The sequence below is a fragment of the Emys orbicularis genome, chromosome 12 (assembly GCF_028017835.1).
Source record: "Emys orbicularis isolate rEmyOrb1 chromosome 12, rEmyOrb1.hap1, whole genome shotgun sequence".
Taxonomy (NCBI): Eukaryota; Metazoa; Chordata; order Testudines; family Emydidae; genus Emys; species Emys orbicularis.
In genome coordinates, this window is record NC_088694.1 from 30,086,174 (window position 1) to 30,111,366 (window position 25,193).

Below are 25,193 nucleotides of genomic sequence, written 5' to 3' on the forward strand. Positions count from 1 at the left end.
CAAACAAACAAACAAAAACAGTCAGAGGGCAACAGGTGAGATCAGCTTCCATCAATGGCTACTGAGCACACGTTACACACAAGACCAAATAGCCTGCACACCCATAAGGTGCACAAGGTACAATATGCACATTTAGAACAGCAGCTCAAGGTAAAAAGGTGTCTTTGCAGTGTCTTTTAAGTATATATCTGGGCACACATTAGGACCCACCAAGTGGGTTGCTTATTTCCAGACTCTTAATCACTCTCCAAATAGGTATTAGTAGGCTTAGGCCTACACCAAAAAGATGCCTCAGCTGACCAAGGTCCCCTCATTCCAGGCGAACAGGAACTTACTTGTCTTTACATTTCTGCAGGGCCTCGTCTGCGATCTGCTTCAGGTTAATCAGCTTATCACCTCTATAAAAGGCATCTAAAAAACAGTAAGTGAATCATTAAACTAGCTCACTAGCCAGGACAGCCTACAAATACTTGAAGGTCATTGGTATTAAGGAGGGGAATGAATGGTTCCGGGAGGATGACTGGAAGAGACCAAACAAAATGGGAAAGAGAATATTTGCGCAGGTGTCAGGAAAGGTTGCCTAACAAGATCAGTTGAACTACAGAAGACTCCTCCAAGGGAAGTGGTAAAATCCCCTCCTTGGGAGAGGTTCACATTTAGGCTGACCAAAACACCTGGGAATGTTCTGTAGGGAACAATCCTACACTGTCAGAACGCAGACTGCACGATCTAATAGGCCTTTCCCATTTCTCTGGTTGATTAATAATATAACCAGTGCTACAGAGAACATGGCTGGGCAAAAGGCAGGGGACTAATATGCAAATCTCGCAGCACTCCAGATGGACTGACATCTTAGCTTTACAAGTTAAGATGTGTAGCAACACATTACTGGACTTCTTCAAAATGCTGCAGTTTACTGGAGGGGTGGGAGGGCACCACATAAATGATGCATCTGGGAAACTGCATCAAGAAGCATCCAATTTATTTCAAAGAGAAAAGCTGACGCAAAGCTAGTTTTTGAAAATACACTTGCTATGAAGAGTTGGCAGCAACACAAGCCATTGAGCAAAGCGCATAGGCTGCTTTTAACTCTCCGCTGTTTATCAGGAAAGGAGAAACAGTTACTAAAGCACATGTGCCAGTGGAACGTACCCCAGAACTGGCAATTCTATTCAGAAACAACTCCTTCCTCCACCCCATCTGAACAGAATACCCCATTTGCAGGAATATATTTTTCCTTCATTAATAGTTAATCCAGTTTTAAAAATAACGTATTTCCACAGCTAACGCCGTGGTTACGGACCTGCAAGGTGGAGGGGATTGGGGAATATTTTACCTGCTGTAATGAGGAGAGAACAATTGGAATCGAGAATCCGTTCGCAAAGGGAGTCTGCTGAGAAACCTGCAAACTGACAAAAGAACACAATCATTCTCAGCAGCAAAGGATGCTGACATGCTGGGAATTACAGGATTCAAAAAGGCAACAGTGAGCCTCCGAGCACTAACAGATACTGCCAGAGGGCCAGGAGGCGCACTGGACTCCAATGGGCCAGTCAAATACCTGAGGCTCCCTTTGGAGAAGGGCAAGGTGATGGCCCCCTCCAGGCTGCTACCACAGTACAGCTCGCGGAGCAAAGCAAAAAGCTGCTCCACTTTTAAACTCAAGTCTTTTAGCGAGGGCAAGTGGGATAGGAAATGGCACCTTAATTTTAGCCGCCATCCATCTCATAATCACTGCCCAGCTTACCAACTCTTCTCAGCCCTCCATCACTCTGCCACAGGAAAACTATCTATATCCCAAGCAGCGGCTCTGAATTTAGCATAATTCCCAGCAGTTGCTCCTACCACAATGGAGTGAAGCGCTCCAATCCTGGCACAGGCGAGCATGGCAACAACCAGCTCGATAATCATTGGCATGTAGATAGAAACTCTGTCTCCTTTCTTTATGCCTGTGAAAAAGAAACAGAAGATATTTCCCATGCGGGCAGACTGGTGGAACAGCTAAGATTTCAATGACACGAGGCTATCAGAGATCTGTGCCCTGCTGCTCCTAGAGAAAGCATAGGAAACAACCACTACAGGAGACGGGAAATAGGATATAAAACCCCACACTAGCAGAATGTTAATCAACATCACTGCCACATGCAAAGAAGCTCTCAGTTTAAAGCTCAGCTGACAGGAGCCACTGGGTTGAATGTTTAACCTTGTATGCATTCATGTGTTTAATAAGGATGCAAGGCCCCACTGACGATTTCCAGTGACATTAGCTTGGAGAGTAATGACAGACTGGCATTGTCATCACGATGTATAAAGCCAAAGAACCAAAAGTGCTTACAAAGTTTTATAGTGAAATGGCAACAATATGAATGCCAGCGATTTCCAAGCCATGTATATGCAGATGTACAAGTGTGCACGCACACACTTTGCTTTTGTAATCACTGAAGTTCTTGGTAAGGCACCTGGAATGGTTACTGCACCAGGGTGCCACTCTATGCAATGCCCCTTTAAAGAGGTACCAATGCAACCAGCTTCCGGTGCTATCATCAAAACCTCTAGTAAGTTCCTAGCAAGGTGTCGGTTATAACCCAACTAAACACAGTAATGGATTTAATAACAATAATCTCTAGCCCTTGTATAGTGCTTATCAGTAGCTCTCGAGGCACTTTACAAAGGTCAGTATCTTTATCCCCATTTTACAGATGTGGAAATGGGTGTGCAGAATATAGGCCCGTGGTAGAGCTGGGAACCCAGGTCTCCCAGGTCCCAGTCTTGTGCCCTCGCCCCTAAGCAATATCACCTCCCACATCAGAGCAGCATAAAAGTGAGCTAAGTCAGGTACCTTGTTCCCGGAGAACATTGGCAAATTGGCAGACCTTGTGCAACAACTCGCTGTATGAGATCTTCATGGAATCCCCGGGTTCATTCCCTTCCCTGCAAAAACAGAGATCAAGATTCATTCGGAGAGGATTACAAGGATAAGCAGTAACTGTGTAGCTTCAGCCAGCTCTCAGCACAGCCTATAGTCTCTAATGAGCTGCCTTTCTGAGCAGAAAGGGCCAAAGCCTACCCTTCTTACCTCCAGCCAAACTCGCAATAGCAGTAGGATTTAATCCGGAGTCCCAGCCAAGCTGAAACCCAGCTCCGGGATAGGGCAGCATGGATGGAAGCAATCAGAATTCACTGAGCAGCACTGAATTTCCAGTCTCCGAGGGTGGGGAGGGTCACAAACAGTACAGATGGCAAGAGCCAAAGGCACCCCTGCCACAAAGAAACTCAAGCGGTGCATCCCCCAGAAGTTTAAAGTATCTGAAAATCTACAGCCTACAAAGGTAGCTGCTGAGCCCTACTCAAGCTGCGCTCTGGACACCCATATCTACACATGAAAGGACAGCTGTACCTACACAGGTGTGTGCATATGCATATATGCTGCCAAGGTACTACACCTATGTGCACACAGGTGTGCGACAGGCAATGGATCTGTCAATCAATGGCAACTGAAAATGGATTTCCATCTTGATCACAGGTGCCAGTGTGGCCTCCGGCAAGAAGGAGAGAGTAAAATGAAGGGAGGGAAGTGAACTAATGATTAGCGCAGGAGGCTTGGGCCCTGTCGACACTAGAGACAATTTTCAGACACTTCCCACTATTGCTAAGACCAGTTCAGCTCTGCCACCATGAGCAATACTGGAAACCCTTGTGTAGTCAGACCCACTTTGAGCGAGGTTAGGTGACAGGAGGTTTAACCATGGCAGCAGATGGCAACCCACTTGCAGTAGAGCTGTCAACATTGCCTAGTTCATCTGCACCTGTGTTGGCAATCTGAGTGTGGCCCTTGTGTAGACAGGATTTCAGGGTCAAGAGAGACTCGAGGAACTCTTCAGAGCTGGGGTAAAGCTGATGCACTGGCTTAGACCAGGTAAGAACTTGGCCCCAGAATTCCATCTTGGATCTGCCAGGGAGTTTCTCAGTGACTAAGTTGAATCCAGCCCTCTACTGAATGCGACTCTCTCAATGGGAACAGAGAAGGGGAGCTGCTTCTTCCACCTACACTCAAGCAACAGGGCACAAGCTAGACACAGCCCTCAGAAGAGCATTAGCAGAAACATCCAGCAGATGAATCCCACGGGGGCATGTTGCATGAGGAGGGAGCATGTCCAGACCACAGGTGCAGCATGCTAGCTGGGTGCTCAGGCAGGCAGCACAGCATGCTCCAATGCCAGCAGAATTCTGTCCTGGCCAGCAGGGCACGTTTGCTTTAGCCAAGGACACAGCTAGCAGTGTGTCTGCTCCCCTGCCCCAAGCTGTCTGGGGTAAAGTGTGCCACACGCTGCCTATCAGGGAGTATGTACAACAATCGCCCCACAAGGGGCTGGGAGGCTCAGCAAGCGAGTAAAGCCCTAGGATCCTCCCTCAATAGTTACTGAACTTCAGTGCTCACTGGAGTTGTTCCAGGATGGCTTGGCTTCCTGCCTCAAGTGTTACTTGGCTGCATTTAATTCCTGTGCCATTAACATATTATTACATCAGCAGCCCCCTCCACGCTCCCTCCCTGGCAACAAACTCCAAAGGAGCCCATTTGTTTCAGGCGAGGGTGGTGTCTGGTGGAGTAAGATGAGCCGATCACTACACCCTGGTGCAGCAGCCAATGAGAACAGATTACACTTCCCACCCTGCGCTCTGCGGAGGGTCAGACCAGTGGGGAGACTGCAACCCTGGCAGGCAGCTACAGGGCTGGAATTGGGAAACCGATCCAGAGATGCCAAGGCCAGAAGGGACCATTGGGATCACCTAGCCTGACCTCTCCTGTACAACACAGTCCAGAGACCTTCCCTACAATCATTCCTAGAGCAGACCTGTTAGACAAACAGCCCATTTCACGATGGAGAACCCACAGCAACCCTTGTTCCAAGGGATAATTACCCTCACTGTTAGGTGCCACAAGTACTCCTGTTCTTTTTCCTCACTGTTAAAATTTTACACCCTGTTTCCAGGCTGAATTTGTCTAGCTTCAACTTCCAGCCAGTGGATGGTGTCAGACCTCTCTCTGCTAGACTGAAGAGCCCAGTATTAAATATCTGTTCCCCATGCAGGTACTTGCAGACTGTAATCAAGTCACCTGTTAACTTTCACTTTGTTAAGCTAAATAGACTGAGCTCTGAATCTATCATAAGATACGCTTTCTAATCCTTTACTCATTCTTGTGGCTCCTCTCTAAACCCCCTCCAATTTATCAACACCTTCTTGAAATGTGGACACTACAATGGGACACAAGATTACAGCAGCAGTCACACAAGTGCTAAATAGAGGTAAAATAACTTCTCTGCTCCTACTTGAGATTCCCCCGTTTATGCAGCGAAGGATTGCAAGTCAAATGCCTTGTAGAAGTCTAAGTATTTTATTTCAACACTAGTACCTTTATTAACCTGTAATCTCATTTAAAAAAAAAAAGAAAAAAAAAGAGGAGGTGCTTTCCAGGGTGAATTACCCTCACTTTTGCCTCAGAATACCTTGCCTCACTGTACGTATTACAGTCCCACCAGAACGCAGTCCCCACACAAAGCAACTGTAAGGAATGTACAAGTTCCCTTTGCCGTGGGGCCTGTATGTCAAATTGTCACTTTTAATCCCACAGAAAATTCACCCAGCCCCCCAGGAGCAGAGCAGCTAGTGGCCACTGATCACACAGAAGCATTTTCCTAAGTGTGTGGATCACTCCGGCTTCCTAAGACACAGCACTTGGACTTGTAATTTTAAAGTTATTTGTCTTCTTAATGAGCACATGGTACAATAGGTGAAACACTGGGGGTGAAGAATAAAGACTGGGCAGGAATCAAAGCCTCAACATGCACTTCTGCTTCTTTTGGGGATTTTTTGGTTTTTTTTGTTTTTTTTTTTAAATCCTTTGATAAGAATTAGCTTCATCTGCTCAGTGTTTAATAGGGTTTCACTTGACTCGAGAATGAGAACCTCAGGCCTTGTGATGGGTTTGAGGTGCAAAATTTAAACATCTAGAACACCTTCCCCATAATGTTAGGGCTGTTAATTTGGTATGGGTCCATCTCTATAGAAAAGGCTGCACAAACACAGTGTGGGAAAACCAGTCAGTGAAATCGGCCAGCTATTTTCATTACTCAGGCTGGGTGAACTTCAAAAATAAGACTGTATAAATGACAAAGAGTAAATTTACAGAGTTCTTACAAAAAAAACCCAGGAGTACTTGTGGCACCTTAGAGACTAACAAATTTATTAGAGCATAAGCTTTCATGGGCTACAGCCCACTTCTTCGGATCCGAAGAAGTGGGCTGTAGCCCACGAAAGCTTATGCTCTAATAAATTTGTTAGTCACTAAGGTGCCACAAGTACTCCTGTTCTTTTTGCGGATACAGACTAACACAGCTGCTACTCTGAAACCTGTCATTATGCAGAGTTCTTACAGTTCAATAGCCTCATGTGTTAGTAGCACAGGCAAGAAATTGCTGAAGTGTGATTTTTCCTAACAGTGTTTTCTTTAAAACTATGAGTCAAGAACCAATTTTCAAAATTGTTACAAAGGAGAAACAAAAGCTCCTTGAAATACTTTACTAAATTAAATACATCTATGAAATGCCATTTGGACCTGGCACCAATCCACAGCACAGTTTGAATCCTGGCATTTAGCTGTTACTTCATAACTTTATGACACCACATGGATCACAGCATGAAGAAGATTTAACACTTTCAAGCCCTTGAGAGAGTCATAGCTACGTAACACTGGGCTTCCAATCCTATGGTTTAGGAATTCCCATGCTGCATGTGCATATGTAACCCAATGGTGTGTGTTACAGGGCCCCCCCTGTGCCTGATCCACAGAGGATAGGAACCAGTACAGCCCGTAGCTACAGAGGCACAGTTCTTTAGCTCAAGCTGTAATAGGTCATGCTTTTAGCTCTGGATGTCCCTAGTACAGTCTGGGTGTGTTGGCCAAGAAGGCAGCGCGAGAGACACACAGACAGACAGACCCCTTTGCCTACAGAGCCCCTGCAGAATTAATCTTCAATGACTGTACACTACAAAGTTAGTGACTGACCAAACTAAAGATACTCATGCAGGGCCGGCTCTAGGCACCCGCAAAGCAAGCAGGTGCTTGGGGCAGCCCATTTGCAGGGGCGGCAGGAATCCAGCATGGGAGCTGAGAACCAACAGGGGGCCCTGGGAGCTGTAGTTCCTTGGTTAGCTCCCTGCCTATACAGCCAGCCCTGGAGCAGGGAAAGAACTTCATTTCCCAACATTCCCTTGGCCGCTACCAACAGGAAAGAGAGGTGGAGGGAGTGAGGTAGCTGAAACCTCATGCTGCAGCTTGCTGTGAATGGAGAGCTCACTGCTAAAGCGGGGTGGCCCTGGGAACGGGGAACAAGTGTGCCCAAGGAGTAGAAGGCTTTGGCCCAGCTATCCCCTTCTGAAGACATCCCCAGACTGGATTAGGGATACTGCTGTGACCTCACCTTGCAGCCCCCAAAGAAAGAATTGTGGACTAAATGGACAGTGCCCCTCTCTATCTGAAGCCTAGCAAGGGAGGTACGTGGATCCCTCTAGAATTTAAAATGAAAAGTAAGGGAGGGGAGGCTCTGGACCTGGGCAGCTTTAGATACAGAACCAGGCACGTAGGAGGATTTCCACGTCTGAGCCATGGAAGCAGAAAATGATTTTTCCTTTCCAAATTTAGCTAATATTCAGAAAGGTAATCTAGCACCTGCCCTCCAGATTTGAACACCTCAACATTCAGGAGTGCTCAAGCTCAATTCGGGCAGCTGTTACTTCATTTCTCCCAAATCAAATATACTGATCCACTGTAACTTGCTGTAGAAAAAGTAGGATAAAATTGAGCAAGAAATGCTTCCCAGTGGTTATTAGGACTGGAATTGCTATTTTCAACAGCCATTGCCATTTTTTTTTTTTTTTTTTTTATTTGTTTAAAAGGAAGACAGTGATATTCCATTGGCAAATTCCCCATAGAAACAAAGAGTGGAACAAAAGAATAATAAAGGCACCTTAACTTTTCCTCATTTATGGAGGACAGTCTTATAATATGTTTCCAGATATCCTCCAATCACACAAGCTGAAAATTGTTCCACTTTACTAGAGTTCTGTAACCATATGGGAACCAATCCTGTCTGTGTTCTGTGCACATCTAAAATTCCTGCTCAATGACCCGCCCTGGGAGCGAGTTACCAGTGACCCAGGGCTTGGGCGGAAGGAGGGTACAGTTGGCAGGGGAGAGCCCAGGGCTGGGGCGGCAGGGGGTGTGGGTGGAAGGGGGAGAGCCCAGGGCTGGGGTGGCAGGAGGTGTGTGGGTGGGAGGGCACTGGTGGGGGGAAAGGAGGGAGCCCAGAGCTGGGGCAGCAGGGGGTGCGGGTGGCGGGGGGAGAGCCCAGGGCTGGGGCGACAGCGGGTGGGGGGGGGGGGAAGAGCCCAGGGCTGGGGTGGCAGGGGGTAGCCCAGGGCTGGGGTGGGAGGCAGCCAAACATTTTTTGCTTGGGGCGGCAAAAAACCTAGAGTCGGCCCTGTACTCATGTCCCTAATTAATCTGGAACAAACACACAAAAGACTGCTCTGGGAGACGCTCAGGCAGCTGCCGGAGGGAGCAGGTCAGCTTTGAACTATGCTCTGAACTCAGGTTTCTAAAAAGGAAAATTATTTCCAAAGTCAAGGGCCTTCCACTGAAGATCCCCACCCAGCAGCCCCCAGATACCCACTTCCAGGAACCGTTAGCCAAAGCACATCAACAGGTGTCAAATAACATATTGGTGCATTAGAAGGGAGACAAGTCTCAGGTAACAGGTTTCAGAGTGGTAGCCATGTTAGTCTGTATCAGCAAAAAGAACAAGGAGTACTTGTGGCACCTTAGAGACTAACAAATTTATTTGAGCATAAGGTTTTGTGGGCTAAAACCCACTTCATCGGATGCATGGAGTGGAAAATACAGTAGGAACACACACACACACACACACACACAAAGATGTGGGGTTGCCATACCAACTGTAATGACAGTAATTAATTACTCTCAGGTAGTGGGTGCCAAACTCCATAGGGTTCTTAGCTCCTTCTCAGCACACTGTTTTAGGCGAGGAGGGAGCCAGCAGGCTCTCCAGAGCATGCTTGCAATGTGCTCCCTGCAGCTAACCCAGTTCAGCAAGCCAGCCACCAGATTCTGAGCAGCTGTGGCACAGCAGTCACCCCCGGAAGTATGCCACAAGAGGAGTGAAATAGAGGAGGAGTTAAAGGCTGAGGTATCAGTAAAGCAGTATGGGACCACTCCGGTAGATGAGATGTGCCCAGCTGGGAGCAAGAGGTACACAGGAATGGCTGCCACCCCAGGGAGAGGTGGGGGAAAAGTCATCCCTTAGCGAGGCATCAAAGAAGGATCTATTATAAAAAGATGATCCGTAGAAGCCTGGGAGATCTCATTATGGGGGCAGGGACTGATTTGATTAACTGATGTTTTTTAATCTGCTGCAGAGTCCCGGGAGCTGGAGGAGCCAAGGACCTCTGTTGTTTGAAACACGCAGCATCCCAGCCCCAGGTTCGATTGGGAATCAAGTTTAACAGAGCTCTTGAATACGGCAAAGGGCAACGAAGGCCAGCCAAGCAGTTAGCATTCAACACCCATTCTCCCTTCAGCACAGGGCAAGCACAGAACCCTTTCTCCACAGCCATCTTCACTGCAGCATTCTTCAGTCATGGAGTGCTGGCTTCATCTGCACCAACTGACAGGGTGACAAACGCGCTGGTGTGAAGTCTGGAGGGGCCTCTGGGTGTGAGGAAAGGTGGTGTGGGAAGAAGAGCATGGGGACTAATGCCTCACCTAGCACCTGCAGCTCACACCAGGAGAGGGGAAGCCAAGAACCTGCCCCCAAATGAATCACAGGAATAAATGTCAACAGCTCAGTGCACCTGGGAACGTCTTCACTGGCAATGTTAAAGTGCTGCCGCGGCAGCGCTTTAACATGGTTGTGTAGTCATGACATAGCGCTGGGAATAGCTTCCATGAGGGGCGTAGCTCCCAGCGCTGGTGCACTGTCTACACTGGCGCTTTACAGAGCTGAAACTTGCAGCAGTCGGGGGGGGGGGGGGTTATTCACACCCCTGAGCGAGAAAGTTGCAGCGCTGTAAAGTGCCAGCGTAGACAAGCCCTTAGATGACCTTGTAAGCTACTGTTTGTGTAACCTGCTTGAGCAATGGTCAAACACATCCCCCACCCCAGTGTTTGCACTCCACAAGCAGCCATGGCTTTTATCAGCAGGGATGTCACCGATAAGCAGGTGTAAGGAGAGAGGGGTTGTTCAGACTGAGTGGGGGAAGGATAAGGAGTAACAAGATGAAGCTGAGCAAAGGAACAGTTTCCTGGAAGGGAGATCTGCCAGGCTGTGGGACAGTCAGTCTCCCAAGGGAGGTGCAGCAGGACCTGAGGCACAGCCATGTTTGGGGGCCCAGACAGAGCCCAGCAGGAAGCCAGCATAAGGGTAGAGCAGTCAGACTGAGCCTTTAAGAGCATCTCCCCCATCTCCCTTTGGCCAACAGTACGAGGGGGAAGGCACACACCAGCTAGAGCAATAGTTCTCAACCTATTTGTGATTATAGGCCACAAAGTGTTACCTGGGCTGCAGGTTAAGAACCACAGTACCCCCCACCTAACCCTCCCCACAAACTCCTATGCCCAGCGCTCTCCAGCCAGAGACCACTCCTCAGAGAGGGGCCAAGAGCAGAGAGCCAGGCGTGGGGGCAGAGACCCCACCCCAGACCCCGCCATGTGGGGCCGTGCAGCAGCCCGCAACCCGGACCCTGTGCCCGCCGGGTGGAGCCAGGACCCAGAGCCCCCATGGCCTTTAGCACATAGCTGAGCTAGGCCGCAGCTGTGCGCTAATTGGGCTGCATGCAGCCTGGAGGTTGAGAACCACTGAGCTAGAGGCAGAGGCCCAGCCAGTACCAGCTCTGTGGCCTTCTGCCCGTTCCCCCTTCCCCATCCTACATGAGGAAGGCCCATATGTGAACTCCTAGGGAGACACCATTAAATAGGTGGCTGGGGACAAGGGAGGGAGGGAGGGAATTCAGGAAGGTGTGGAGAAGTAAAGGAGAGCTCCCAGGGGAGGAAGGACCCATTGGAAGAGGTGTTCTCTAGCTACCAGGGAACAAGGGAGAGGGAAGTCCTGTTTCCAGGTTGTGTGACAAGGTTGGATATATACACTGTTTGTGTGGATGGAGTTACAAATCAAACAGGCGAAAATAAATCTTGCCTGAATGCTCTGGGCAGTCACGGAGGCTGTTATTCTGGACAGCTGATAAACAAAGCTGGGGCGTAAAATGACAAGTTAGCCTCAAAGTCATGAGATTTAGACACCGCCACTAAATTGAAATCTAGCCCCTCTGCCAACCAGTGGGGTTTTACAATACAGGAAGATACGATTTGTAGCACGTTTTTCACTCCCTTGCACTGGGTGACAGCACAAGAAAGTGACCAATTCAGCAGGGAAACAGCCACTCTGACCATATACTCAATGCTGTCAAATGCCCAGCATGAACTAGCTGGGAAAACCGAGACAAACTCCTATAGGGGGGAGAAAACATTTTCTGACTGTGCTGACAGCGTCCCTTTAGCTGACTAGAAGAGCTCCCTAATGCACAAGAGGGAAAACGTAACCCAGTTATAAATGCAAGAGGGAAGTATGCAGTCTTTGGACAGGAAATGCTGAAAGAGGCCTGGGGTACACAACTGCACAACAGAAAGCTCACATGGGAAGCCAGAAAGCCAGCTCCTGGCCTGCGGCATGACTCAGCAGTGCAGACACAGGAACCTTCAGGAAGGTTTGGTCGGCACCACAGGACTTTTATAATCAAGTCACAATGTGGTAACTGGAAAACCCCCCGTAGCCTAGGGACCAAGCCAGTGCCCGGACCTGGGGCTGTACAGGCGGTCATCCCTCCGCTCTCCCAGTAGCCCTTCCCCTGAGCACAGGCACAAGCAGAGGGGAGAAGCTGGAATCAACCACTCATCTGCTGGAGACCAGGTTGTAGCCCTTGTGGTATACCCCTAACCAGTCTATAATGCTCTGAGGGATAGTTATCCAACTAAGGGGGATCAGAAAGGCTTTTATCAACCCACTATACAGAGCTACAATTTAATAAACTGAAATACCAAATGAAGCTGCTTGAGACATGATTTCCCCAGCCAAGATGGACGAGAGACGCAGAAGCAGCCAATGTAACAGTAATGCCAGAGCCTGGGAAAGACTTGTGCCTCTAATGGGCCCACATTCCTAATCATAACCTAAGAAGATGGGCTGAAACATTCAGCTAAAATCCTCTGCAAAATGCATTAATAGGGATCATTTAAGATTATGATGAAATGAACAACCAATAGATAAAGGGAGAAGGTTATTTGCCCTGGCAAGTGCAACAGAGAAACACTGGCCTATTGTTCAGTATTGATGCAGAAAAGACAGACTTTTCTGTGGGTGGAGTGAATCCTAAAAAATGGTCCCACAGAAAATGGGGATTGGCACAAAACATTAAGCCTAGACGGAAGCCCTACAGGCCATGCAAAGAGAAACCAGAAACAGATCAGATTGAACTGGGTGTTTAATACACGCCATGGGAGACAGCCTCTCCGTTTGATATAGAAGCTCTCTCACGAACTGCACAGAGGAATGAAACTTACTGTAGCGGATTACTGTCTGCTACACTCAAGGACAGGCCTCAAATTAGTTAGGGACAAGATCTAATGGGGAGATTCTCCCCCTTCCTCACCTACTAATGCTGAGGTTCCACATCTCCTGCCTCTCCCCAACCCAATACACACCAGCTACTTAAGCAAACACCTGAGGTGCTCTGGCTTTCTACAGTGACAAATGAAGGGAGTACTTTTCATTAGGAGTCTTGCCAAAAGGCCTGTTTCTGCCCACCCCCAGCAGTCAGCCTGACGTCTTATTTCCTCTTGACAATGAACACAGAGGTTTCCGTTTGGGGGGAGCGGAAGTTGATTTGAACATGACAATTTGTAGGGGAGCCCGGGAGGTTTGGCACAGAAGTAGTTCCTAGAAGTTTTGACTAATCTGGCAACCCTTTTACTGTTTGAATGTTAGTGCAAGCAGAGCAGCAGAAAGCACCCCTGCAAAGCTCAGCCCAGGCTACACACAGGAATAGCACTGCTTTAACTACACCGGCTCTAAATCCCCTTGTGTGGGCATTCAAACCAACTGAAACTTTCCGCATGGATTTCACTAAGTAGAGTCAGGCATTCTCTACACACAGACTTGCAGCAGTTTAACTAAAAGTCAGTCTAAAGCATCGTGTTAGTTAAACAGGGCAGGTTTGTGTGCACACCTGGCCTCAGAAGCCAGTTTACTTCAATCGGTGCAGTCTCACCGCGCAGATCAGGCCTAGGAGACTACTTCCAAAATGAAATGGTTGCACAAGAAGCATCTGTGTAGGCGGCGGCCTTGGCACAGCCAGCACATCATTGAGAAATGATCTCCTGAGGCACCCAAGCTTTCAGCTCCCTGGGTTGGGAGGGGACTGGCACTGGCAGCAGGATGTTTTCTGCAAAGGACCCTCAGCTTTGGATAGGACTGTCCCCCCGGTCCAGAACACTCCTTATCTAGCACCTGGATGAACTGCAAGGCCATCAATCCCCTGGAAGTGGGGGTGGTGCGGTACTTTATTTTCCTCTGTTTGGTGGTTGGGATGGCGAACTGGTTGGTTGGTGATGTGGGCGGGCAGTGACACCGGTTGGGCTGGCTGTTTTAGTCTTGACAGGCATTTGAACAGATCATATCATTTAGATTATGTGCAAACGTCTGTATGGTATCTTAACCCTTTGCCTGCTGGCCCTGCTAGCTCAGTGCTGCTCAGGCTGACACTCAACCTCCGTGACAAGCTTAGGAGAACATGACTGACTGTTTAGGCCCACAACATAGCCCATCGTAGGCTTGTTGGAAGAAGCCTTGGATGATTTAGCCAAAACTCCCAAGGGGACTAAATTTACTAGCCAGAGGCAGAAACAACAGAGAAGGGGAATGCCACTAGTGAGGTTCAGAGGCAGCAATCTAAGGAGAAGTCCAGCCCAAAGTGCTGGGGTTCCTAGCGAGGAGCTAGTCCTGGCCCACCAACATGGGCTGCACAGTAATACAGACAAGGCCCCTTTACCCGTGGGTAAGAAACATGAAGAACGTGGGAGCTCTATTATTTGGAGTGGTGTGTGAACCTCCATTTGTTCGATTCTGAGTGGGTGGTGGCTCTATGGAACGCTAAAAGTTAACTTGGTCCTGGTGGGCTCCGGAGGGTTGCAGGAAAGCAGACAGTTAACCCCAACATAGGTGTCAGCTCCTTCAACAGTAGCCCCACCACACTCTTGACCAAGGCTCTGGCTGGCCCCACCTGTGAGCTGCAGGTTGACCAGGTTCAAGCATTGCAGGGCAGACTTTGAATAGGACAGAAGACTGCCTGTGAGCTGAGACACACAGACCGGGGGCCAAGCTGACAGAGGCAGAGGCAGAGGCAGAAGCTGTACAGGTAGACCCTCTCGCCCAGCCCCAATGTTGGGGGGGCCTGGTCAAGTGGGACCTACTTCCCCTGGCAACGAAAGGCTACGTTTAGCTCAGACATGTCTGAAACTGTCCCGAGTCACTGAGATTTCATAGCCGTCACAAGCTCCCAAAGAGACGCCTATTAGCAGCTGTGGTGATACAGATGGTAACCGGGGGGGTTGTCGCCTGGTCAATCCAGTCCAGAAGTGGGGTGAAGCACAACACTGAACTCACAGAAGGAAAGGAAAAGTGCCTGCAGAGACAGAAAGGGCAAAGGTCCAGCTCACCCTTAACTGTAACAAGTTCAGACCCTCACATGGCATAGCAGCTTCTGTGCACCTGCTGTTGCAGAGGAAGCACAAACTGACCCAGCAAACATTGCTCTGCCTGGGCGCTGCTGCCACTGTTGATGCTGTGCATCAACAAAGTGTGAACCAAACCAGTTGGTGTTGTTTCACTCCCTGTTTCTAATGGTCCTGGTAGCAAGAATCCAGAGTTACCCAACACAGGGCAGGAAAATGGTATTTCCAAGTGTATATGAAGTTATTACAAACAGAGGATAAGAGACACCAGTATGAACACACTACTCTTACACAGTGCATTTCATCAGTAGATCTCAAAGTGCTTTACAAAGGAGGTCCATATCATTAGGTCCAGTTTACCAATGGGGAAACTGAGGCAGAGGTGAAATGATTTGCCCAAGGTCACCCAGAAGGACAGTATCAGAGCTGAGACTAGAACTGGATCTCCAGAGTCCCAGTCCAGTGGGTTATCCACTAGGCCACACTGCCTCCTACCCCCAGTGCCCATTCCATTCTGCCCAACAAGCTAATCGTCTGAAGGAGAACAGAGCTTCACAGCACAAACTTCACAATGTATCTGAAAACTAAGTGCAATTCTAACGGGACTTCTGGTGTCCCTGCTGCTGGCCGCAACCACCTTGCTGGACGAGTTATCCGTGGATATTGTTAAATGACAAAAGCACATTTGATTTTTAAAATTTCAGCCCCTACTCTGCTATCAGATCTGCACAGATTCACGCCCAAACCCATGCAGAACCCCATGGGATTAACCTAGGTAAGGATTTTTTTTTTTTAAATGTCTTTGTCATGTCCCTTTAAGCCTAAAAGGATTTCTATCACCTGCAAAGGTCCTTGGCACTGCCTTTACGAGTAACACTTTACTAATGTTAAAATGCAACCTACAGTCATAAGCAGCAAACAGAACCTGTCCACGCACAGAAAAACCAAGCAGGCAGCTCCCCCCCGTCCTGTATCAGAGTCAGCTCTGCATTAGTATGATGCCTTTTGGCCATTCAGTCTAATTAAAGCAAGGCAGGAAATTCTGGGCCATTTACATTACTTACAGCCTTTCAGAACTTGAGAAACTGCCAGGAGCTTTTAAGAAAATTACACTTGTTCTTTCCAGTTCAAACACTGCTCACTGCTCTGCACTCCGTGCTGCTCCGACAGCCCAGAATTCACCCAGCTTGAGATGGACGCTGCTCCAGAATGCATAGATTTGTCTAGTGAATATCTAGATTGGCGGGATTATTTCATCTTGTTTGCGGAGCTATGCAATAAAATTCACTACAAATATCAAATTTCGCTGGACTGTAGACTCTGCCTGGACACCACTGATGAAGTCGTCACCACAGAAATTCTCTCCCCAGTGGATGGGGCTCAATTACTAACTACACATTCACTCAACACACACCTCTGTAGCTAGCAGCCAGCACACGCGCATTAGTGAAGCAGAGCAGACAAGTGTTTGGCATGGCCTTCGTTTCACACCGGACAGTAGGGAGGCTCAGTTAATCCTACCTTCTCTAAGGCCCCATTAACGCCCCTTACAGAAATGCTTCCAGTTACACCTTTGTATTTCACCAAGCAAAAAACAGAGTTTCAGGTGAAGAACGTTTAAATCAAATACAAACACTTGCAAACTGTTGGGTCGTCGTATAAAGAGTTACTCAGCATTGACTGCTATATAAATCTAGGCCGGGGGAAGTTTCTGTCTCCCCCATCCATAACTTTGGGTTACACGACTCTGCTAGGCTAACTACAGTAGTAACTACACCCGGCCTAGAGAATGTATGTTGTGCCTATTGGTTGATACCCAGCAAGCGCCGTTTAGAGAAAACACCTTAATGCTAAGCCTTTTTTAAACAATGTATTTCATTCCCAAAAGCTTGTTTTCAGGGCAGGTCTACAATTGTCATGCTTTCTCAGGGCCGTCCAGAACTATAGGTGACCTTGTTACCTTTCTCCCTTAGCAAAAGGGATTTGTTGGTGTTAAACTGATGACAGCTCCCTGTAACTAGAGCCCTGCATGGATACAAAATTTGTACCTGCATCCGATCCACAAACATGGTCCGCGGATATCCGCAGATTTGCAGCACTCTACCTGTAACCCCAGTTTATCAGCCATCCAGCCAAACTCCCTAGGATCCTGCCAGCCCTCCTAGCCTCGCAGGAGACCCTGGATACACCCTAATCCCCAAACCCTTTGGAAGAGCGCTCCTCCGCATTATGCAGCTCATCACTGGACACTCACAGACATTTAGGGTGACCAGATGTCCCGATTTTATAAGAACAGTCCCGATTTTTGGGTCTTTTTCTTATATAGACTCCTATTACCCCCCCACCCCCATCCCGATTTTTCACACTTGCTGTCTGGTCATCCTACAGATATTACCTCCGCTGTCTCCCATGTGTTGATTTCACAATGCTTAATTTACGTTAAAGGCAGGGAGATAACTACCTTCCCTCCTGTCTGGAAGAAAACCTGTTTCTCCCTTTGTTTGGTTACAAATGTTAAAGTATATCAGTAACTATTCATAATTCTTCATTTAGCATTAATATACACGCTTTCACAATTATATTAATTACCAGTGTGATACCAGCTTTCATTTGATACCTTATGTCATAACTATAAAGGGAAGGGTGACAGCCATACTGTGTACAGTACTAAAGTCCCTCCTGGTCAGAGACTCTAAAATCCTTTTACCTGTAAAGGGTTAAGAAGCTCGGGTAACCTGGCTGACACCTGACCCAGAGGACCAATAAGGGGACAAGATACTTTCAAATCTTGGGGGGGGAAAGGTTTTTGTGTGTGTCCTTTGTTTAAGGGGTTGTTCGCTCTTGGGACTGAGAGGGACCAGACATCAATCCAGGTTCTCCCCATCTTTCTAAACAAGTCTCTCTTATTTCAAAATTGTAAGTAAAAGCCAGGCAAGGCGTCTTAGATTTACTTTGTTTTCTCAACTTGTAAACGTACCTTTTACCAGAGTGCTTATCTTGTTTGCTATACTTTGAACCTAAGACAGAGGGGATTCCTCTGAGCTCTTTAAGTTTGATTACCCTGTAAAGTTATTTTCCATACTGATTTTGCAGAGATGATTTTTACCTTTTGCTTTAATTAAAAGCCTTCTTTTTAAGAACCTGATTGATTTCTCCTTGTTTTAAGATCCAAAGGGGGTTTGGATCTGTATTCACCAGGAGTTGGTGAAAGGAAGGAGGGGGGAAGGGTCAATTTCTCCTTGTTTAAGATCCAAGCAGTTTGGATCTGTATTCACCAGGGAATTGGTGAAAGGTTTCTCAAGGCTTCCCAGGGAGGGAATCCATCGAGAATGGTGGCAGCGGGACCAGAGCTAAGCTGGTAGATAAGCTTAGCAGTTTTCATGCAGGCCCCTACATTTGTACCCTAAAGTTCAAAGTAGGGATACAGCCTTGACATGGTGGCACAGCGGTGGGATCGTTTTAAACCCAAAAGCCAGTAAGAGATTTTTTTTTCCTTCTAGCTGCTTGGAGAGCAGAGCTGAAGGTAGATGCATATCTTATCTCTCCTTGCCTGAAGGCAGAGGTGTTAAGTTTTTTTAACAAGGTCCTTTGTTAAGAGAAGGGTTCAATTAATGAGCAAACAACTGGTAAAGATAATTTACAAGCTGAATTGTGTTTTTTTTCTTTTTTACATCCTGGGAAGTAGCTAGTTAGAAACTCTCTGTTAACTCAGCAGCACTCAGCAGGAGCCTGAGCTAAATACATCCCAGTTTCAGTCAACTGCAGAGGGTGAGACCCAGCACAAGAAAACCAGGAAAATGACTACCAGTGAAGCAGCTAGCAAACTAGAACTGGCCAGACTAGAAGCAGAAGAAAATGAGAAAAAACATCAGAGACTACTTCAAATTAAAAAACTCGAGGAGAAAGCCAAACAGGAGGCCCATGAAAGAGAAGAAAAAGCCAAACAGGAGGCCCATGAAAGAGAGGAGAAAGCCAAAGAGGAGGCCCACAAGAGAGAGATGGAGCTGGAAAAAGCCAAAGAGGAGGCGAGAGAAAAAGAAAGGAAGCATGAACTGGAAGCAGCAAGTGCTAAGCAGGATGCATCAGACCATCCTAACAATTCCTCTCCAAGTACCACTTCCCATCCCAGGAAATTCCCCACCTACAAGGCAGGCGATGATACTGAGGCCTTCTTAGAAAATTTTGAAAGGGCCTGTCTTGGATACGACATCCCTCCAACCCAGTACATGGTAGAGCTGAGGCCGCAGCTCAGTGGACCCTTAGCAGAAGTGGCGGCTGAAATGCCTAAGGAACACATGAACAGTTATGAACTTTTTAAAAACAAGGCCAGACTCAGAATGGGGCTAACACCCGAGCATGCCCGTCGGCGGTTCAGAGCCCTAAGGTGGAAACCAGATGTGTCATTTACCCGGCATGCCTATCACATTGACAAAAATTGTGATGCCTGGGTATCAGGAGCAAATGTTAAATCTTTGGAAGATCTGCTTTCCCTAGTAAAAATGGAGCAGTTTTTAGAGGGTGTTCCTGAGGAAATAGAAAGGTACATCCTAGATGGGAAGCCCAAAACTGTAACCGAGGCGGGGGAGATTGGAGCCAAATGGGTGGAGGTGACAGAAAAGAAAAAAGCTAGTAGCAGTTGGAGCGAATATCAGAAGGGGCAAGCCGAAACAAAACCTTATCACCGGGGACAACCCAAGACCCCACCCACATCCCAAGGGAAACCCCAGACGCCTTCTCACCCCACCACACCAGTCTCCAGCAACCAACATCGCCCCGGTGATACCTTAGCAGGGCGATGTTTTAAATGTAATGAACTGGGGCACATAAAGGCTCACTGCCCCAAGAACCCCAACCGATTACAGTTCATTACACCCCAATCACACCAAAGAACCCCAGACCCAGATGCCTCTCTCATACCCTCGGAGCGAAGGGAAACCTTGAGAGTGGGCGGAAAGAAGGTTATCGCTTGGAGGGACACTGGGGCACAAGTGTCAACTATCCACCAATCCCTAGTGGACCCCAAACTCATCAACCCTGAGGCTACAGTGACAATTCAACCCTTCGTGTCACAGTCTGTAACCTTGCCTACAGCCCAGTTGCATGTCCAGTACAAGGGCTGGTCAGGAATGTGGACTTTTGCAGTCTATGACAATTATCCCATTCCCATGCTGCTGGGGGAAGACTTGGCCAACCATGTGAAGCTAGCCAAGAGGGTGGGAATAGTCACCCGCAGCCAGGCTAAGCAAGCTTTCACCCCCATCCCTGTTCCTGAGCCGTTCACCAGGGCCCCGTCTGTGTTACCGGAGACCCAAAACCAGGTGGTGGAACCGGATCCCCTGCCAACGACTGCAACAGCCGTAGTGGATCCAATCCCAGAGACCCAGCCAAAGCCAGTCCCAGAACCGGAACTGGCAACGCAACCAGCACCAGAACCATTGCCAGCACTGAGTCCAGCGCTTGCAACCCCGTCTACAACTCCAATGCCAGAGGGCACCAGCGAGCCTAAACTGGCAGAAACAGTAGATAACCCTACCCAAGAGGCTCAGCCAGAGCCTGAAATACCACATAGTGCACCAGCGGACAGCGGTTCACAGTCAATGGAAACAGCCCCAGCACCTGCATCGCTTCCAGAGGGACCAAGCCCCAGTCCACAGTCCAAGGAGGAACTGATGTCTCCAGCATCAAGGGAACAGTTCCAGGCCGAGCAGGAAGCAGATGACAGCCTTCAAAAAGCTTGGGCAGCGGCACGGAGCACCCCACCGCCTCTCAGCTCTTCTAACCGATCCCGGTTTGTTGTAGAAAAAGGACTTTTATACAAGGAGACTCTTTCTGGTGGGCACCAGGAAGACTGGCATCCTCAAAGACAGCTGGTAGTTCCCACTAAGTATCGGGTAAAACTCTTGAGCTTAGCCCATGATCATCCCAGTGGCCATTCTGGGGTGAACAGAACCAAAGACCGGTTGGGGAAGTCCTTCCACTGGGAGGGAATGGGCAAGGACGTTGCTAATTATGTCCGGTCTTGTGAGGTGTGCCAACGAGTGGGAAAGCCCCAAGACCAGGTTAAAGCCCCTCTCCAGCCACTACCCATAATTGAGGTCCCATTTCAGCGAGTAGCTGTGGATATTCTGGGTCCTTTCCCAAAAAAGACACCCAGAGGAAAGCAGTACGTACTGACTTTCATGGATTTTGCTACCCGATGGCCGGAAGCTGTACCCTTAAGCAACACCAAGACTAAAAGTGTGTGCCAGGCATTAGCAGACATTTTTGCCAGGGTAGGGTGGCCCTCCGACATACTTACAGATTCGGGAACTAATTTCCTGGCAGGGAACATGAAAAACCTGTGGAAAGCTCATGGGGTGAATCACTTGGTTGCCACCCCTCATCACCATCAAACCAATGGTCTGGTGGAGAGGTTTAATGGAACTTTGGGGGCCATGATACGTAAATTCGTAAATGAACACTCCAATGATTGGGACCTAGTGTTGCAGCAGTTGCTTTTTGCCTACAGGGCTGTACCACATCCCAGTTTAGGGTTTTCACCATTTGAACTTGTGTATGGCCGCGAGGTTAAGGGGCCATTACAGTTGGTGAAGCAGCAATGGGAGGGGTTTACGCCTTCTCCAGGAACTAACATTCTAGACTTCGTAAGCAACCTACAAAACACCCTCCGACACTCTTTAGCCCTTGCTAAAGAAAACCTAAAGGATGCTCAGGAAGAGCAAAAGGCCTGGTATGATAAACATTCCAGAGAACGGTCCTTCAAAGTAGGAGACCAAGTCATGGTCTTAAAGGCGCTCCAGGCCCATAAAATGGAAGCGTCGTGGGAAGGACCATTCACGGTCCAGGAGCGCCTAGGAGCTGTTAACTATCTCATAGCCTCCCCCACCTCCAACATAAAGCCTAAGGTATACCATGTTAATTCTCTTAAGCCCTTTTATTCTAGAGAATTAAACGTTTGCCAGTTTACAGCCCAGGAAACTGATGACGCGGAGTGGCCTGCAGGTGTCTACTATGAAGGAAAAAGGAATGGTGGCGTGGAAGAGGTGAACCTCTCCACGACCCTGGGACGTCTGCAGCGACAGCAGATAAAGGAGCTGTGCACAAGCTTTGCACCGATTTTCTCAGCCACTCCGAACGGGCATACCACTCCATTGACACAGGTAATGCTCACCCAATTAGAACCCCACCCTACCGGGAGTCACCTCATGCCCAAGCGGCTATACAAAGGGAGATCCAGGACATGCTACAGATGGGTATAATCTGCCCCTCTACCAGTGCATGGGCATCTCCAGTGGTTCTAGTTCCCAAACCAGATGGGGAAATACGCTTTTGCGTGGACTACTGTAAGCTAAATGCTGTAACTCGTCCTGACAACTATCCAATGCCACGCACAGATGAGCTATTGAAAAAATTGGGACATGCCCAATTCATCTCTACTTTAGACTTAACCAAAGGGTACTGGCAAGTACCACTAGATGAACCCGCTAAGGAAAGGTCAGCCTTCGTCACCCAGGCAGGGGTGTATGAATTCAATGTACTCCCTTTCGGGTTGCGAAATGCACCCGCCACCTTCCAAAGACTTGTAGATGGTCTCCTAGCAGGATTGGGAGAATCTGCAGTTGCCTACCTCGATGATGTGGCCATTTTTTCTGATTCATGGACAGAACACCTGGAGCACCTGAAAAAAGTCTTCGAGCGCATCCGGCAGGCAGGACTAACTGTTAAGGCTAAAAAGTGTCAAATAGGCCAAAACAGAGTGACGTACCTGGGGCACCAGGTGGGTCAAGGAACTATAAATCCCCTACAGGCCAAAGTGGATGCTATCCAAAAGTGGCCGGTTCCAAAGTCAAAGAAACAGGTCCAATCCTTCTTAGGCTTGGCCGGATATTATAGGCGATTTGTACCACACTACAGCCAAATCGCCGCCCCGCTGACAGACCTAACCAGAAAGAAACAGCCAAATGCAGTTCAGTGGACTGATAAGTGTCAAAAGGCCTTTAACCAGCTTAAGGCAACACTCATGTCTGACCCTGTGCTAAGGGCCCCAGACTTTGACAAACCGTTCCTAGTAACCACAGATGCTTCCGAGCGAGGCGTGGGAGCAGTTTTAATGCAGGAAGGACCAGATCAAGAATTCCATCCTGTCGTGTTTCTCAGCAAGAAACTGTCTGAGAGGGAAAGCCACTGGTCAATCAGCGAAAAGGAATGCTACGCCATTGTGTACGCGCTGGAAAAGCTACGCCCATATGTTTGGGGACGGCGCTTCCAACTACAAACAGACCATGCTGCGCTACAGTGGCTTCATACCGCCAAGGGGAATAACAAAAAACTTCTTCAGTGGAGTTTAGCTCTCCAAGATTTTGATTTTGAAATACAACACATTTCGGGAGCTTCTAACAAAGTGGCTGATGCACTCTCCCGGGAAAGTTTCCCAGAGTTAACTGGTTAACAATTGTTCTTGTAATGAAACATATTGTTAGTTTTTATATAATCAGTAGTATGTCTAAAGGTACATGTGTCTTGTTAACTCTGTTTTCTCCTAGAACTCCAGGAAGAAATCACAGCCAGTGTGGAACCGAACGTCCAACACTATCTGTGATTTGGGGGGCGTGTCATAACTATAAAGGGAAGGGTGACAGCCATACTGTGTACAGTACTAAAGTCCCTCCTAGCCAGAGACTCCAAATCCTTTTACCTGTAAAGGGTTAAGAAGCTCGGGTAACCTGGCTGACACCTGACCCAGAGGACCAATAAGGGGACAAGATACTTTCAAATCTTGGGGGGGGAAAGGTTTTTGTGTGTGTCCTTTGTTTAAGGGGTTGTTCGCTCTTGGGACTGAGAGGGACCAGACATCAATCCAGGTTCTCCCCATCTTTCTAAACAAGTCTCTCTTATTTCAAAATTGTAAGTAAAAGCCAGGCAAGGCGTCTTAGATTTACTTTGTTTTCTCAACTTGTAAACGTACCTTTTACCAGAGTGCTTATCTTGTTTGCTATACTTTGAACCTAAGACAGAGGGGATTCCTCTGAGCTCTTTAAGTTTGATTACCCTGTAAAGTTATTTTCCATACTGATTTTGCAGAGATGATTTTTACCTTTTGCTTTAATTAAAAGCCTTCTTTTTAAGAACCTGATTGATTTCTCCTTGTTTTAAGATCCAAAGGGGGTTTGGATCTGTATTCACCAGGAGTTGGTGAAAGGAAGGAGGGGGGAAGGGTCAATTTCTCCTTGTTTAAGATCCAAGCAGTTTGGATCTGTATTCACCAGGGAATTGGTGAAAGGTTTCTCAAGGCTTCCCAGGGAGGGAATCCATCGAGAATGGTGGCAGCGGGACCAGAGCTAAGCTGGTAGATAAGCTTAGCAGTTTTCATGCAGGCCCCTACATTTGTACCCTAAAGTTCAAAGTAGGGATACAGCCTTGACACCTTACAAGACACTTGTAATGTAAGAAAAATGCTCCTTGGATTAGTCAAACTCCAGTGATTAAGACTTTTGAATTAGGCTTGTTACGAATGGACAAGCAAAGGAATAGTAACGGTAATGTTTAATTGATTTAAGGATATTTACTTTGTATATTTGACATGCGATGCTGACCATTTGTGTTTTAACAGTTTATAAAGCTTTAACCTTTTGAACCCCCAATGTGTACTGTCCTTGAATAATTGTCTGACCCCACAGTGAAAATTTAAAATAGATCAAAATCTTTAAAAATGCTTAAAAATAAACCTGGATATTATCCACCACAATTATAAAACCTGAAAGTCACATTCTGCCAAGCCTAAGGTAAGTGTGGTTATAGATAGCAGCCGCACTATTGTACATGACTTTAACCCCACCGGCTCCCTTGCTGGTTCAAGAGCACAGATCCCAACGTTCTCCAGCACAATCTGTAGGTCCAAATCTTGCACATATGTGTTTGTACTTTTCTCCATCTGGAAGCCAGGGGGTCAAGTTCTAACCCGCAGAGTTTATTATAAATCAGTGACACAGAAATATGGGAACGGACAGACTGGATCAGACCTGAGGGCTACAACTCAGTGCCTGCCTCTGACCATGGGCAGCATCAGATGCTTTAGAGCAGTGATACTCAGTCTGAGGCTCTCAAGCGGACAGTGGCTCTTTTAGTGTGTGTCCTGTGGCTCTTGGCAGCACATGTAATAATAATAATTAATGGAGATATCCCATCTCCTAGGACTGGAAGGGACCTTGAAAGGTCATTGAGTCCAGCCCCCTGCCTTCACTAGCAGGACCAAGCACTAATTTTGCCCCAGATCCCCAAGTGGCCCCCTCAAGGATTGAACTCACAACCCTGGGTTTAGCAGGCCAATGCTCAA

At 47.8% G+C, this 25,193-nt stretch overlaps 1 protein-coding gene across 2 annotated transcripts in view; it reads right to left on the reverse strand.

Annotated features, from left to right (window-relative positions):
• The window catches only part of ACSS2 (acyl-CoA synthetase short chain family member 2), a 77,837-nt gene that overhangs the window by 22,514 nt on the left and 30,130 nt on the right, over positions 1-25,193 (reverse strand). For both annotated transcript variants that reach the window (XM_065414291.1, XM_065414292.1), the window contains exons 3-6: positions 2,840-2,931; positions 1,846-1,949; positions 1,337-1,409; positions 336-411 (exon numbers count right to left, since the gene is read on the reverse strand). In XM_065414291.1, the coding sequence (XP_065270363.1) occupies positions 336-411; positions 1,337-1,409; positions 1,846-1,949; positions 2,840-2,931 (345 nt within the window). The remainder of the gene's footprint in view (positions 1-335; positions 412-1,336; positions 1,410-1,845; positions 1,950-2,839; positions 2,932-25,193) is intronic.